Genomic DNA, 13885 nt, shown 5'->3' on the forward strand with positions numbered 1-13885 from the left:
CCGTTGCACTGGGTGCATAAAGAGCTTTAAGCAAGAAATACAAATACCAGCCACATCCTAATAGCATTGTGGCTTCCAGGGTGGAGAATGTGAATCCAGACGTGGTGTGAGGATTGAGACCAAAGTATGTATGGACTTTTGCGTTCTGTTCTTGGTTTTTTTGCCTTTTTTTGAAGCGCTGGTCCCTGTGAGCCCCGTTGCAGAGCTCCCAGTCCCTGCTCGTGGCTGCTCCTGCTCGGCCACACGGCTTTGGGATCCCGGCCCGCGCTTGAGCTTTTCCCCTTCGCTTTTGTTCAGCACCAGAGAAAGTTTAACTTGAGGTGTCCATGTCACAAGGAGCTTCAGTCCGTTACTACAACAGGGAGGGATCAAACATCATCCGCACGCGTAACTGTCCGTCCCGCGCTGGCAGAGCCGTCAGTGGTGTTTGCACTGAGCATCATGGTGAATTTCCGATGTATTTTTAACCAGTAGGTTCCGTACTGACCATTGGCCTGGATCGTGGTCTGGTTTGTACTGGCACTTTCTTCTGCTTTACTGAAAAGCATCCTTAATTATCAAGTCCGCAGGGCGGCTGTGTGGTGTGTGGGATTCCCGTTTTTAACGACATTCGGCGCCAATAGGACATCTCTGGTAGGGCTCTCTCACCGTAGTTGTTAAATAACGTCTGTGATGGTTCAAGACACAGGACGATACCCAGGCTGAGATTTGGGACACAGGTAGCTCTGGGAGCAGGCTGAAAACGCCCCTTTCCGAGCAAGTCCGTAGCTCCTGCGCACGTGTAGAGCCGTTCAGCGAAGAGCAGTGCTGCACCGCTCTGCGCGGCGCTGCGGCCGTCAGCCCCCCTCCTGTCCTTACACTGGCTTTGTAGCTGCGGAAAACAACCGCATCCTCAGACTGATGAGCTTGCCCTCGAGTCCAGAAAACACAAAAAATAAGCTCCTTCAGCACTGGAAAATAAGCAAAATATCGTTCCTTGAAGTGCTCCCGCTGAGGAACGTCTGCCCAGGGTGCATTGTGCGATTCACCTCCGCTTTGTGTAGCGGTGCCCTATACCTCGTGTAACCGCAGATCAACGTGCCTTTGTCACTGTAGATGTTTGATCAGAGCAGAGTTCAGCGCTGACAAAGAGCTGTGTTCACACGCTCTTCTCAGAATAATATGTCCTTCTAGCTGCGCACTTGGTGATATAGAGAGAGGCCGAAACTGGTGCCAGCGGCGCAGTCACAGTGGTCATGTAGGTGCTCGTTTAATTACGTTATCACAGATGGTTTGGGTTGGAGGGACCTTCCCAGCCCCCCCAGTGCCACCCCTGCCATGACAGGGACATCTTCACCAGCTCAGGTTGCTCAGAGCCCCGTCCAGCCTGGCCTGGGATGTCTCCAGGGATGGTTCAGCCACCACCTCTCTGGGTACCTGAGTCCCCTCACGGCCAACAATTTCTTCCTTATGTCCAACCTGAGTCTTCCTCCTTTAGTTTAAAACCATCACCCCTTGTCCTGTCACAACAGGCCCTGCTCAAAAGTCTGTCCCCATCTTTCTTATTGGCCCCTTTTAAGTCCAGAAAGGCCGCACTAAGGTCTCCCTGGAGCTTCTCTCCTCCAGCTGAACACCCCAGCTCTCTCACCTGTCCCCAGCAGAGCTGTTCCAGCCTCGGCTCATTCCTGGGGCTCCTCTGGTCCCTTTCAGCAGGTCCGTGTGTCCTGTGCTGTCCCAGCACTGCAGAGGGACTCACCAGGGGGACAGTCCCCTCCATCCACCTGCTGTGGGTGACACAGCCCAGGACATAGTTTGTTTCTGAGCTGCAGACTCACATTGAGCTTCTCATCACCACTTGTCACTGGTCTCCGCTTGGACATGGAGCCATTGACTCTTTGAGTGCCGCCACCAGCCAACTGCTCCCCCTGCGAGTGTCCGTCCCTCCAATCCCCATCTCCGCTTTGGAGACGAGGGTCGTGCGGCACGGTGTCAGACTCTTGCACGAGCCCGGGTTGCTGGTGTCAGTCGCTCTTCCCTTATCCCCCAGCGCATTGACCCCTCCTGGAAGGCTGGGTTTGTCAGGTATGATTTGCTGTCACCAATCTCCTCATTTTCCACGTGTCTCAGCGCAGTTTCCAGGAGGGTCTGCTCCATCATCCTGCCGCTGGCTGGCCTGTGTTTCCCCAGGTCTGCCTTTCATCCCTCGTTAAAAATGAGGGGTTATTTCCCTTTTTGTGGCCGGTGAGAGCTTCACCGCTGCCACGGCTTCTCCAGCGTGATGGGCAGCGGCTCAGCAGCTTCATCCCCCCGAACCTTGGGGCGCATCTCACCGCGTCCCCTGGGCTCGTGCACCTCCAGTTTCCTTGCATGGGCTCCAACCTGACTTTCCTGCAACAGGAGTTTTGTTTCTGTAATTTTGCTGCTAACGTCTGAACTCGGTACTGCTGAGATACCAAAAATGTGGGGGAGCTCCTGTGCCGGTGAAGGAGGATGTGCAGCCGGGGTGTGGGTTCGGAGCGCGGCTGCAGCTGCTGTCGCCCCGGTCGCGGTCGATGCGCTGGCACAGCTCTGCACCAACGCTAAATCCAGCTGTGCTTCGTGGATGAATTCCTTGCCTTTCTTGTTATCTGTGAGGTGGTCGTATTGGTAAATCTGAGTTTCTGCATCTGTTCTTGGCTGCGGTTGGGTCCGGCCCCTCTCGCCCATCGGTTCTGTGCCGGTGCCGCGGCAGCGCTGAGCTCGAGGCTCCGTTTGCCGTGGGCATCTTCTCTGGGAGCCTTTAACTCAGTCTGAAGGAAAAAGCCCTCATCTTTAATTCATTCTAATGTGTCCAAATGACTGCTGGCACTGACCTCTGGAATAGGTGTTCTTAGAAAGGGAAGGCGGAAGGCTTTGGAATTATGCGTGTAAGTAAAAGATGAACACAAATTCCATGTATCCATTTATCCAATGCTCTTTCTAATAGTGATAAACTTCAAGTAGGTTTAGAATACCTTCAGAAAAAGAGACTGAGATTCCAACTCTGAGTTTTTAAAGGTTTTTTCAGTTATTTGGACCTACACTACTGACTGCAGAGCTCGGGCGCTTCGGCATCTTCTTTTCAGGAGCCATGATTTCGTTGCATGTTCATTGTACATCACAGACGGGTGCAGTCGCCCCACGAGAAACGAGCGCTGCATGAGCAGGTTCTCAGGGCTAGCGTCTGGCCTTGGGTTTTCTGGAGACAATTGGTCAACAGGGGATATAATAATAACAACAATTGTGCTCAGAAATGGGATGAGCAGACCCCTCACTGGTGCATCACCCAGTGAACTTGGTGCAAAATCCCTTACGCTGCCGTGCACTGTGGTTCGCTGGCCTATGAAGTGCATTCCGTGGGACACAGTTTTACAGCAGCTCCCAGGCGTTTGCTCTCTCAGGTGATTCGTGCCCAGGTTTTGGGTTGTGGCGTCGCTTATTCACCGCGTTACACAAATCCACACTGCTGCTGCAAGCCCGTGATACTGAACCCTCATCTTTGCCTTTCAGGCTGAAGCTGTGAAGACAGAAGTGGAGCAGGAGCCCAGGGGAGGAAGGTATGGCTTCTGTCTTTCCACTGATGATGTTTCAGCTTTTCTTTGCGTTGTTTTTCCTCTTAGCAAGAAGAAGGCTTTTAGCTGGTTGTTCCTGTGGAGGATTCTTTAGTGTGTTTTGAATCCTCTCTATGAAAGCTGCTGGGAGCCCCGCGCTGGGTCCGTCCCCTTGGAGCTGCTGCCAGCTCTGGGGTGCCCCGTGTCCCGTGTCCCGTGTCCCGTGCCCCGTGTCCCGTGCTGCTGCCGAGCTGTGACCGCTGCTGTTTCCCTGGAATCCGGGGCTCTCGCACAACACGGACAAATGGGGTAAAATCCCAGTGTCTGTGTAGTTTGCTGAGCTATCATTGTTGTACTCACTGTGACCAGGATTTTACCCCAGGTCCTGCAGTTTGTTTGGAGAGGCTTGGTAAGACAGTTTCTGTTGTATTTAACCGGGTGGTGGTTGCTTTATCTCGTTGTATTTAACGGGGCACTGATAGCTTTATCTCGTTGTATTTAACGGGGCAGTGGGGGCAGTGATAGCTTTATCTCGTTGTATTTAACGGGGCACTGATAGCCTTATCTCGTCTTTCCTCTGTCAGAACGTCTGGCTCTATTGGTTTTGTTTCCAAATGCTAAAAATAAACCGAATCTTCCTTGTTTAACTTATTAACATTAATTTCCTGCTGCGATACGTGTCCCTGAATTGATTTTCAAAAGTGTTTAGATGCTCCATCAGAACCTGGAGATGTAAACCGGTGGTTTTGGTGTGTTCCATTTCAGGTTGGTTTACGGATTGTAGCAAATTTTCCGATTGTACAGTAACTATTTGTTGGGTTTAGAGCTCGATTCATGTTTTGGGAAAGCTGTTAGAGATGGGTAGATCGTTCCAAGAGCTCTTGTTACCAAATGTGACTTAAAGCAGCTGGTGTGACAGTGCGGTTGGAGCCTGGCCGTGTGTTTTGGGGACCAGTGGGGTCTGTGGGAGGCAGGGGGTGGGTGTTGGTGTGGAAGGAGGCATAAGTGGGGTACGTTGAGCACAGCACCAAAGCTTGGGTTTAATTAAGCTTTCTGTGCCACCGTGCCAAACCTGGGCCTTGAGCTGCGTTCTGGGCTTTGTGCCCTGACTTGTCCAGGTCCTGTTGTGCTGCACAGATGGAAATCTCGGTGGTCTGTAGGACAAACGAGGTTTAATCTGTGTTAAAATATCTTCTGTGCTGTAAACCAACACTCTGGCAGAAAAACCAGATCAGCCCTGACTGCTTAGACAGCCCCGAGCCGCACTGAGCCTGAAACGTCTGTGAGTGACGGGTTTGAACCGGGGACAGGTCTGAGCGGCCCCTTGGAGACGAGCGTGGTCCTTGGAGCAGAATTCGCATCCCTTCTTGTCTCTCCTCTCACATTTCACAGAGCCCCAGGCTGGTGGGGCTGCAGGAGCTCTGTGGGTCCCCATGCCAGCCCTGCTCACACAGGGTCCCAGAGCAGATCATGCAGGGTCCCCAGAGCGGATCACGCAGGGTCCCCAGAGCAGATCACGCAGGGTCCCCAGAGCGGATCACGCAGGGTCACAGAGCAGATCACACAAGATCCCAGGTGGGTTTGAATGTCTCAGAGAAGGAGACTCCACACCATCTCTGGGCAGCCTGGGCCAGGCTCTGGCACCTCCCAGCAAAGAAGTTTCTGCTCATGTTGAGATGGAGCCTCCTGTGGTTCAGTCTGTGCCCGTTGCCCCTCACCCTGGCGCTGGGCACCACTGAACAGTCTGCTCCATCCTCTGACACCCACCCTGAGATATTGATCATTGATCACATCCCTCTCAGCTTCTCTTCTCCAGCTGAGCAGCCCCAGCTCTCTCAGTCTCCTCACACAAAGATGCTCCAGACCCCTCAGCATCTCTGTGTCCCTCCCTGAACTCTCTCCAGTGATTTCTTGTCCTTCTCAAACTGGGGAGCCCAGCACTGGACCTCGTTCTGCAGATGTGGCCTCCCCAGGACAGAGCATATCCATCGGTTCTGAGATGCCATAGCACAGGCTGCTCCATTGTGCGTAACCACCCATTAATTATGTGTATTTGCCGCTTTGTGTCTTTCCCAGCGCTTGGCGAGACTGTCGGCGTTGTTATCTGGGCTCCTTTCCCTCTAGGGACGTGCGAGGTGTCGGGATGCTTGTTTTCTCGAGCTTTGGGGAAAGGGACACAGACACCTCCAGTTTCCCAGGGCCATGCACAGTTTGTTTCTTACCAACGCGCTTCCCGTAACCAAAGTGCTCTGAACGCTCCGTCCTCTGCTTTGTCACCCTGGGCTCTGTTAGGCTGGGGTTAGTCGGTGAAAGCAGAGCCTGGCCCAAGGGATGGCTCCTGTTCCCGCTCTTGTGCCAGGTCCCTGCGGTTCAGAACCAAAGCGACCTCTCCCTCCCCTTAAACTTGAAACACAAACACAAAATGAAGCTTCTCAGTGTCCTGGCTGCTGGGAGAGCTCCCCAGGCCTGTGGCTGCAGAGCCTGCCCTCTCCAACAAAGCTGCCCTAACCCCTTTGGGCAGGGAGACTGAAGCTTTATTTTCGCTCTGTATGTGCTTGTGCACTCTGCTTTGTGTCCGGGGATCTGAATTTTGGGGGTTCGTGGCAGTGCCGAGCTCACAGGGCGGCAGGTCTGACTGCACGTCGTGTAATCGGACATGTAAGAGCCTTGTGGTACTGAGGTGGATTGGACAGAAGCATAAAATGAGTCAGCTCGATATTTTTAACCATTTTAACCTGGACAGGTGAGATTTCCAAATGTGAAGCGCTAATGCACCAGGAGATCCTCCCACCGCCGGCGTCAGGAGGTTCCCGGTAACTGTAGAGTTCTCAATGTAGTTTGATTTCTTCTTTTCTTGTTTTTTTTTAAATGCATTTAGCTCTGGCTTCAAAACTGATCCAGAGGCATCAGGAGCAGCGCAGACGGCAGCTGCTCAGCCTCCAGCAGAGCCCAGCGTGGCCAAGCAAGGACCCGCTTCCCCCTCTCCCAGCGCAGAGGAGGCGTTGGCGCTGCAGACAGGGCCCTCAGAGTCCCGGCGCGATGGAGCAACCGCGGCAGCTCCCCCAGGACCGGCACCGGTGGCCATGGAGAAGGTGAACGCTGGAGGTGAAGCCCCTGTGCTGTCTGTTGAACCCACTGCTGCTGAACCATCCCAGGTGAGGTCGGAAGCGGCGCCGCTGCCGTCCAGTGCTGAGAAAGAAGAGGCGGTTAAAGATCGTCCTGGACCAGCGTTGTGTGAACCCGCTGTTGTATCCGCATCGGAGGAGGACGTTGCAGAGCAGGAGGAAGCGCTCTCTGCCCCTGCCCTTGGCTCAGCAGGATCGCTGGCCGCGGGCCGGGATGAAGCTGTCCCGTTGGAGGGTTTGGCAGCGGGGGAACCCACCGGAGCCGTCCCTGCGGCGCTGCCCCCCGAGCCCGACGCGCCCGCGGTGGAGACGGCGCCAGCCGGCGTCGCGCAAACAAATGAGTCGGATGCACCCCAAAAAAATACTGTTTCTGATGCTGTGAAAACTGAGCAAGAAATTGCTGTAATTGCGATAGCAGAGCAGAAACCTGTGCTTCACACCGCGGCGGCCACGGAGGAGCAACCGGATGCGGCTGGAGCAGACGCGGAGCTGAAAGCAGAAGAGCCCACGGTTGGAAGAGATGCAGAAGAGAACCCCCAAGAGCTTTTGGTCAAAACTGAGGCAGAAATGGAGAAGAAACTTGAAAACTTGGTAAGCAAGGTTGGCACTGCTATGGAAGATGCTCCAAATGCTGTCAGTGAGAACGACGAGGGAAGTTCAACCAAAGCTCATCAAAGTAAAGGAGCAGGAGCAGCAAAAACTGATGAAACCCGCAAAGCGGTGACGTTGAACTCCTCTCTGTCCATCAAAGACTCGTCCTGTGTGGGTAAGACGATTTTAAAGGCGGTGGTGTATCTGCCGGATATCTCCAAGTCCAGGTGTCCGGCCTGGAGGAACCAGCCTTGCCTCTGGAAAGGGGGCGAGCAGAAAACGCCCTCGAAGCCGGAGACCCGGAGCCAGACGGCGCTGGCGAGGAGAACGGCGTCGAAGGAAGAGGCTCATCCGCGGCCCGGCAGGTGCAGGGCGAGCAGGGCTTGTGCTGCGGCTGGAAAGGGAGGAAACGGGAGGAATTCATCGCAGCAGGAGAAGGAACCTTGGGCTGGGTCCAAACCGGCCCAAGAGGGGGAGAGCAGAGTCTGCAGCGGGAAGAAAGGCGCCGGCAGCACTAAGGTGAGGAGGGCAGGAAGGCTGGTTCAGTCCCCGATACTGTCATTGTCACATACAGAATGAATGCTGCCTGCGTTTGCTAAAGATTTGTAAATCCTTTCGGGTTTAGGGCAGTCTGATAAGGGTGACGTGCAAACCATCTAATCAGGCTGTCCTTGCACCTTCACACCTTTTGAACCCGCACAATTAGTCGAGTCACTTTAACACCCATCTCGAGACCACTGGATGAAGCGTCCTTTAGCTGAACGTTGTTCATTACACACTACAATGAATACGTAACCCATGTGCAAATGTGTGGCCAGCTGGCTCTTCAGGTGTGACTGTAATAAGAGTTTGTATACAGCGGCTGTTCCCTTTCTCGCTGGCTTTGTTCAGCACCCAGACTTGTGCGACTCTGTAACAAACAACACCTCCCCTCTGTGTGCTGAATTGGGCTCGTTTGCATGCACACCCCGTGAAGAACCTGTTGGGGACGAGAGTTGCGTGCTGCTCGCAGACGAGCGTGGGACAAGGGGGTGATGCTCCCTCCATGAACCTCAGCGCTGGCTTGGGCCAGCAGAGCAGTCGCAGTAGCGAACCAGTTGCTCCTGGATGCCGTGTGTGCAGCGCAAGCGCGGGGCTGCTTGGAAACAACGCAGGAAGGTATTTCTGAAGCGAGTCTTTACTGAGTGCGGTAACTTCATGTCCTTGGATTTGCTCGGAATGGGAATTACGAAGTTGTTCTGTCCTTTGTGAGCGGATATTTGCTCTGTCGAGTCCTGTGCAGATGCTGGTGCTGCCCAGAGGCTGCGACGCGCTGTGACCGTGGCTCAGGCGCTGCTGCCCTGCCTCTGGTTGCACAGCCAGTCAGCACAAGCAGCAATCCGGACAACTTCAAAGCTTCGTTACAGGAAAATATAGCTGCTTTCGGTTTATTGTTTGTTTTCTCTTGTGGGCGGGTTAGTTGACTGAACAGATCTCATGTCTTTTGTCTCAATTCTGCAGGTTTCTGTTGCTGGCAATACTAAACCTGGCAAAGGTGGCAGCAGCAGCAGCGCGAAACAGAAAGAGGTGAGGAGGGAACCACAGCTCAGGCTGAGATCCGATGGTCCTGGATGCGCGTGTGTGTTTGGAGAGTCCTTAGTGTCCTTCACCAGGGACTTTTTGAAGCGAGTCTTTACCGAGCGTGGGAACTTCGTGTCCTTGCATTTGCTCAGAATGGGAATTACAAAGTTGTTCTGTCCTTTTGTGAGCTGATATTCACAGATGCTGGTGCTGCTCAGAGGCTGCGACGTGCCGTGGTAGGATGGAATATTTTGAAAACCAACTTCAGAACAGTTCAGTGCAGAAATGGAATGCGTAGCTTGGGGTGGAGTGGAGATTTGGATGAGTCTTACTGTCTAAACTGAATGTATTGGTTGATTTCAAGCACCCATCTCGCCCCCCTTGCCCCCCGTCCCGCCGTGGGGCTGGAGCTGGAGCCAGTGGGACACACGATCAGTTTGCTGGATCGAAATGTGTCATTAGTCTCCTGGTCCATAGCAGTGGATACTTAGGGAAGAGACAGAGGTGTGGACACAGAATAATGGGATTTTTGAAGGATGCTCTGGGGCTCTCAGATTTTCACTCGTCCCCTGCAAGTGACTGCAAAAGTGCACGTGGGGTTTTCAGGGCCTGGGTGTTGTAGCAGACACGCGCTTTGTCGGATCAGCTGCTGGCTTTTTAAAGATGCTTTGGGTTTCTGCACTAAGTGTGCTGACTTAACGCAAATCGTGGTGATGAAAACGCTGAGGCTGAAGGCCTGGCAGTTGTTTTTGTACCCTCGAGTTGCGTTTCCTTCTTTCCTTCTTTCTGGCTTCAGCGCCTGGATGCTGTTCATCGGCACCATGTGCCTGGAGGCGTTGGGCGCTGGCTGAGCGTTAAACCCGGTTTAACTCCCGTTTTTACCCTCCCTAGGAAGAGAAGCTGTTTCCGTTTAACCTGGATGAGTTTGTGACGGTGGACGAGGTCGTGGAGGAGACGGAGCCCCCGGTTCGACCGCGGCGGAACCCCCCCCGGGCCAAGAGGAAAGACGCTGGCCGGCCCCAGCCGAGCTGCGAGCCGGCTGCCAAGAGGAGGAGAGCCAAGGGCTGCGTGGGCCGCGGCGCCGAGCGCCAGCCCTCCTTCCTCACGCTGGATGAGACCGAGGAGGAGGAGGAGGAGGTGACCGCGCAGCTCATGGCCGTGGCCAATCTGGAGGCGCTGAGCGAGCTGCAGGGCCTGGTGGTGGTGGACGAGGTGATGGAGGAGGAGGAACCTCTCTCGGAAGCCGTGAAGGACCCGCAGGCGCTCGTCACCTTGGACGAGCTGTCGGAGCAGGATGAGCCGGGCTCCCAGAAGGACGTTCCCGGGTCGGCGTTTGAGGAGCCGGATTTAAAAGCCGAGCCCTTGGTGACTGTGGATGAGATCGGGGAGGTGGAGGAGCTGCCGCTGAACGAGCCCACAGGCCTGAGCACCGAGGACGCCATGAAGCACAAGGAGGACGAGAAGGGGGATCCCGCAGACGCCTCCTCGCAGGTCCCCGACGACCCCAGCACCTTGGTGACGGTGGACGAGATCCAGGAGGACGCGGACGACAACCCTCTGGTGACCCTGGACGAGGTCAACGAGGACGAGGACGATTTTCTGGCCGATTTCAATCGTCTGAAAGAAGAACTGAACTTCGTGACGGTCGACGAAGTCGGAGAGGAGGACAAGGAGGAGGAAAATCCTTTCCCGGGGAAACTCCTGAGCAGGGGGGAGGAGGATGAAGATGTTGTGGCTGCAGCAGGGCCAGAAGAAACGGGAGGTGTGGGAAATACCAGGCCAGAAGTTGTGCCTGCAAACACAAAGCCCAGAGGTAAGGAGGCTCTCCTGGGTTCTAGAAAAGTAGTAGAAAATAGGAATATAAAATGCACAATAAGCTGCTTGTGCTCAGTGCTGAGCGCACAGAGATCCTTGATGCCAATGGGGGACTGGGAAATCCCACATCTTTGGCAAAGTTAATGAAAGAGATGCTGGGGAAAACAAATAAAACCGCCCCAAAAAACCAAACCCAAACCCCCACCAAAACCAAACCCAACCCCCAGACAACACCAAAACCCCCCCCAACACCAAACCAAACCCCCCCCCACAACACCAAACCCGACCCCCCCACAACACGAAACCAAACGCCCCCCCCAACACGAAACCAAACGCCCCCCCCAACACCAAACCTGACCCCCCCCAACACCAAACCAACCCCCCTCCTCCAACACCAAACCTGACTCCCCCACAACACCAAACTCGATAGCCCCCAACACCAAACCTGACCCCCCCCAACACCAAACCACCACCCCCCCCAACACCAAACCTGACCCCCCCACAACACCAAACTTGATCCCCCCACAACACCAAACCAAACCCCCCCCAACACCAAAACCAAACCCCCCCAAAACCAAAACCAAATTCCCCCCGCCTCCAAAAACCAAAACCAAACCCCCACACAACACCAAACCAAACCCCCACCAAAAACGCAGAGAAACCCGCAGCAGCGCGGGTCCCGGGGCTGCCCCCGAGCAGGATCCTCTCCCCAGGGCTCCGGGGCGGTTACGGGGGCAGCGCAGCCCCGGTTGCCGTGTTCATCGTCCGCAGCGGCCCGGCCCGGCCCGGCCCGGCACCACGGGGACGCCGCGTTCCCCAGGGGGGACCCGGGATGCCACCCCAACCGCTCCAACTTTCCTGCCCCATTAAACACCTCTTTCACCTCCTTACCACCTTTAATTTCAAAGCCACAGCCCATAATTTGTGTCCTTAGCTCCTGTGAAAGCGCCTTTAGCAACAAAACCAAATTCTTTTTTCCTAAAATTTACAAATACGGGCCGATTAATTTCTAATGAGCACAGTGCGATATCCGCTCGCTGTTCTAATCCCCTTAGGAGTTCTATTGCCAGCTTTCAGTGTGTGGAAACGCAGCTTACATAGTTCTAAAAATGTGTATATATATATATATCTATATATGTATTTTTGTACAAAAGCATTGAACAAGCCTTGAGCTCCCCAAGGAGCTGCTGGGACACACGGGCGCTCCCGGGGGCTCGCGAGGAGGTGGCAGCGGCAGAAAACCCTGTGTGACAAAGGGTTCAACGCGGCAGTGAATGGCTTGGTGAGGCCAACACGGGTCCTGGGACCAGCTCCTGCTTCCCCATCATCTTTAAGACATTTGTAAAAACCCCGTGGTGTCCAGAGACGCGCTGGGCGGGTTCCCTGCTCCGCTGCGGCTGCCTTGGGCCTCACACATAGAAAACTTCACGTCTCACAGACAGAAGATGGGCAAAAAGTCCATTTGGCAGCCAGAAAACTGGCGCTGATTGAGTATTTTCCATTTCCTCACGCTCACAGGTCCCTGTCACCGTGAGCACCTGATCATTGCTGTTTTGCCCTGTGTCCTGGGAGCACCCTGTGTGGTGACTGCGCCGGTTTGGGAGCAAAACTCGGGCTGTTTTTTGGGTGCAGATCACACGTTATTGGTATACAGAGCACGGTGGCTTTTGGGCGCCGCATTTCTGAACCCACCGCTGGTTTTACAGCGCGGTCTTGGCGCGGGTTGGTGAATAACGTGGTGTTTTTTCACCTTTATTCCTGCAGCGATTCCCGGCCCCGCGCAGGCCTGAGGGGACAGCGGGGTCCAGGTGACGCCAGGAGAGGAGGAGGATTCTTCAGTGAATCAAACCTTGGGGTCCAGTCCATTTTGTGTACTTTGTTATGACCGGATTTGTAGTTTTGTTTCAGAAACGAACATCCACGTTGTATAAATTTTGAGCTCCGTAGAGACTAAAAAAAACAAACCCAACCCAAAAAAGGTGGCTTTGTTGTATAGAAATCATCCACAGAGAGGGACTTTTACAGGTGTCGACATGGAATAAATGTTCTTACTGTATAGTTAACAGGGGCGCGTTCGGTGTGGTTTGTTGCGTTTGGGTCGCTGTGGGTGTGCGGGAGCCCTGGGTGTGCGGGAGCCCTGGGTGTGCGGGAGCCCTGGGTATGTGGGAGCCCTGGCTGTGGGTGTGCGGGGCAGAGCTCACCAGGTTTCTGTTGGTTTTGGGTCGTTTTCCCCACTTTGTTCCAGTCTATAGGTCCGTGGAGCTCTCAGCGCTTTGCCCTCTGCTCCGGAGCATCGCGGAGCCGCATTCAGTGCCGGCCGGGTCACATTGCAGCCTGGATCGTTCTGTTTCCCTTGCTTTTTACATTTTACATGGATTGAAAAGACTTTTTGAAACCACCGTTGTCTCTGTGCCCCTCTGGACTTCGGGGAGTCGCCTTGTGCTGGATTCTGTTCTGGAGCAGCAGCGACGTGCCCAAGAAAACAAGCGGCTGTGCGGGGACATTACGAAGAGACCAGGAGGCTGCGCTGCCATCCAGAGAGCTGGGCAGGCTGGAGAGCTGGGTGGGGAATAACCTGATGGAATTTAACAAGGGCAAGTGTAGAGTCCTGCATCTGGGCAGGAACAACCCCAGGTTCCAGTGTAAGTTGGGGAATGAGCTATTAGAGAGCAGTGTAGGGGAAAGGGAGCTGGGGGTCCTGGGGACAGCAGGGTGACCATGAGCCAGCACTGGGCCCTTGTGGCCAGGAAGCCAATGGTACCTGGGGTGGGTTAGAAGGGGGTGGTCAGTAGGTCAGAGAGGTTCTCCTGCCCCTCTGCTCTGCCCTGGGGAGACCACACCTGGAATATTGTGTCCAGTTGTGGCCCCTCAGCTCCAGAAGGACAGGGAACTGCTGGAGAGAGTCCAGCGCAGCCACCAAGATGCTGGAGGGAGTGGAGCATCTCCCGTGTGAGGAAAGGCTGAGGGAGCTGGGGCTCTGGAGCTGGAGAAGAGGAGACTGAGGGGGGACTCATTCATGGGGATCAATATGGAAAGGGGCAGTGTCAGGAGGATGGAGCCAGGCTCTTCTGGGTGACAACCAGTGACAGGACAAGGGGCAATGGGTGCAAACTGGAACACAGGAGGTTCCACTTAAATTTGAGAAGGAACTTCTTCATGGTGAGGGTGTCAGAGCCTGGCCCAGGCTGCCCAGGGAGGTTGTGGAGTCTCCTTCTCTGCAGACATTCAAACCCGCCTGGACACCTT

The 13885-nt window shown here is 54.6% G+C and overlaps 1 protein-coding gene across 7 annotated transcripts in view; it reads left to right on the forward strand.

The window, feature by feature from the left end:
• Nucleotides 1-13885, forward strand: part of ZNF638 (zinc finger protein 638) — a 73478-nt gene that overhangs the window by 42308 nt on the left and 17285 nt on the right. For 6 of the 7 annotated variants that reach the window (XM_065837900.2, XM_065837903.2, XM_065837899.2 and 3 more), the window contains 5 exons: nucleotides 3508-3554; nucleotides 6427-7783; nucleotides 8765-8830; nucleotides 9716-10637; nucleotides 12404-12702. In XM_065837900.2, coding sequence (XP_065693972.2) covers nucleotides 3508-3554; nucleotides 6427-7783; nucleotides 8765-8830; nucleotides 9716-10637; nucleotides 12404-12429 — 2418 coding nt within the window. In that variant the 3' untranslated portion in view covers nucleotides 12430-12702. Of the gene's footprint in view, nucleotides 1-3507; nucleotides 3555-6426; nucleotides 7784-8764; nucleotides 8831-9715; nucleotides 10638-12403; nucleotides 12703-13885 lie in introns of those variants that run through there. The other variant, XM_071808419.1, reaches the window with a different exon arrangement.

The sequence above is a fragment of the Patagioenas fasciata genome, chromosome 4, assembly GCF_037038585.1.
Source record: "Patagioenas fasciata isolate bPatFas1 chromosome 4, bPatFas1.hap1, whole genome shotgun sequence".
Lineage (NCBI taxonomy): Eukaryota > Metazoa > Chordata > Aves > Columbiformes > Columbidae > Patagioenas > Patagioenas fasciata.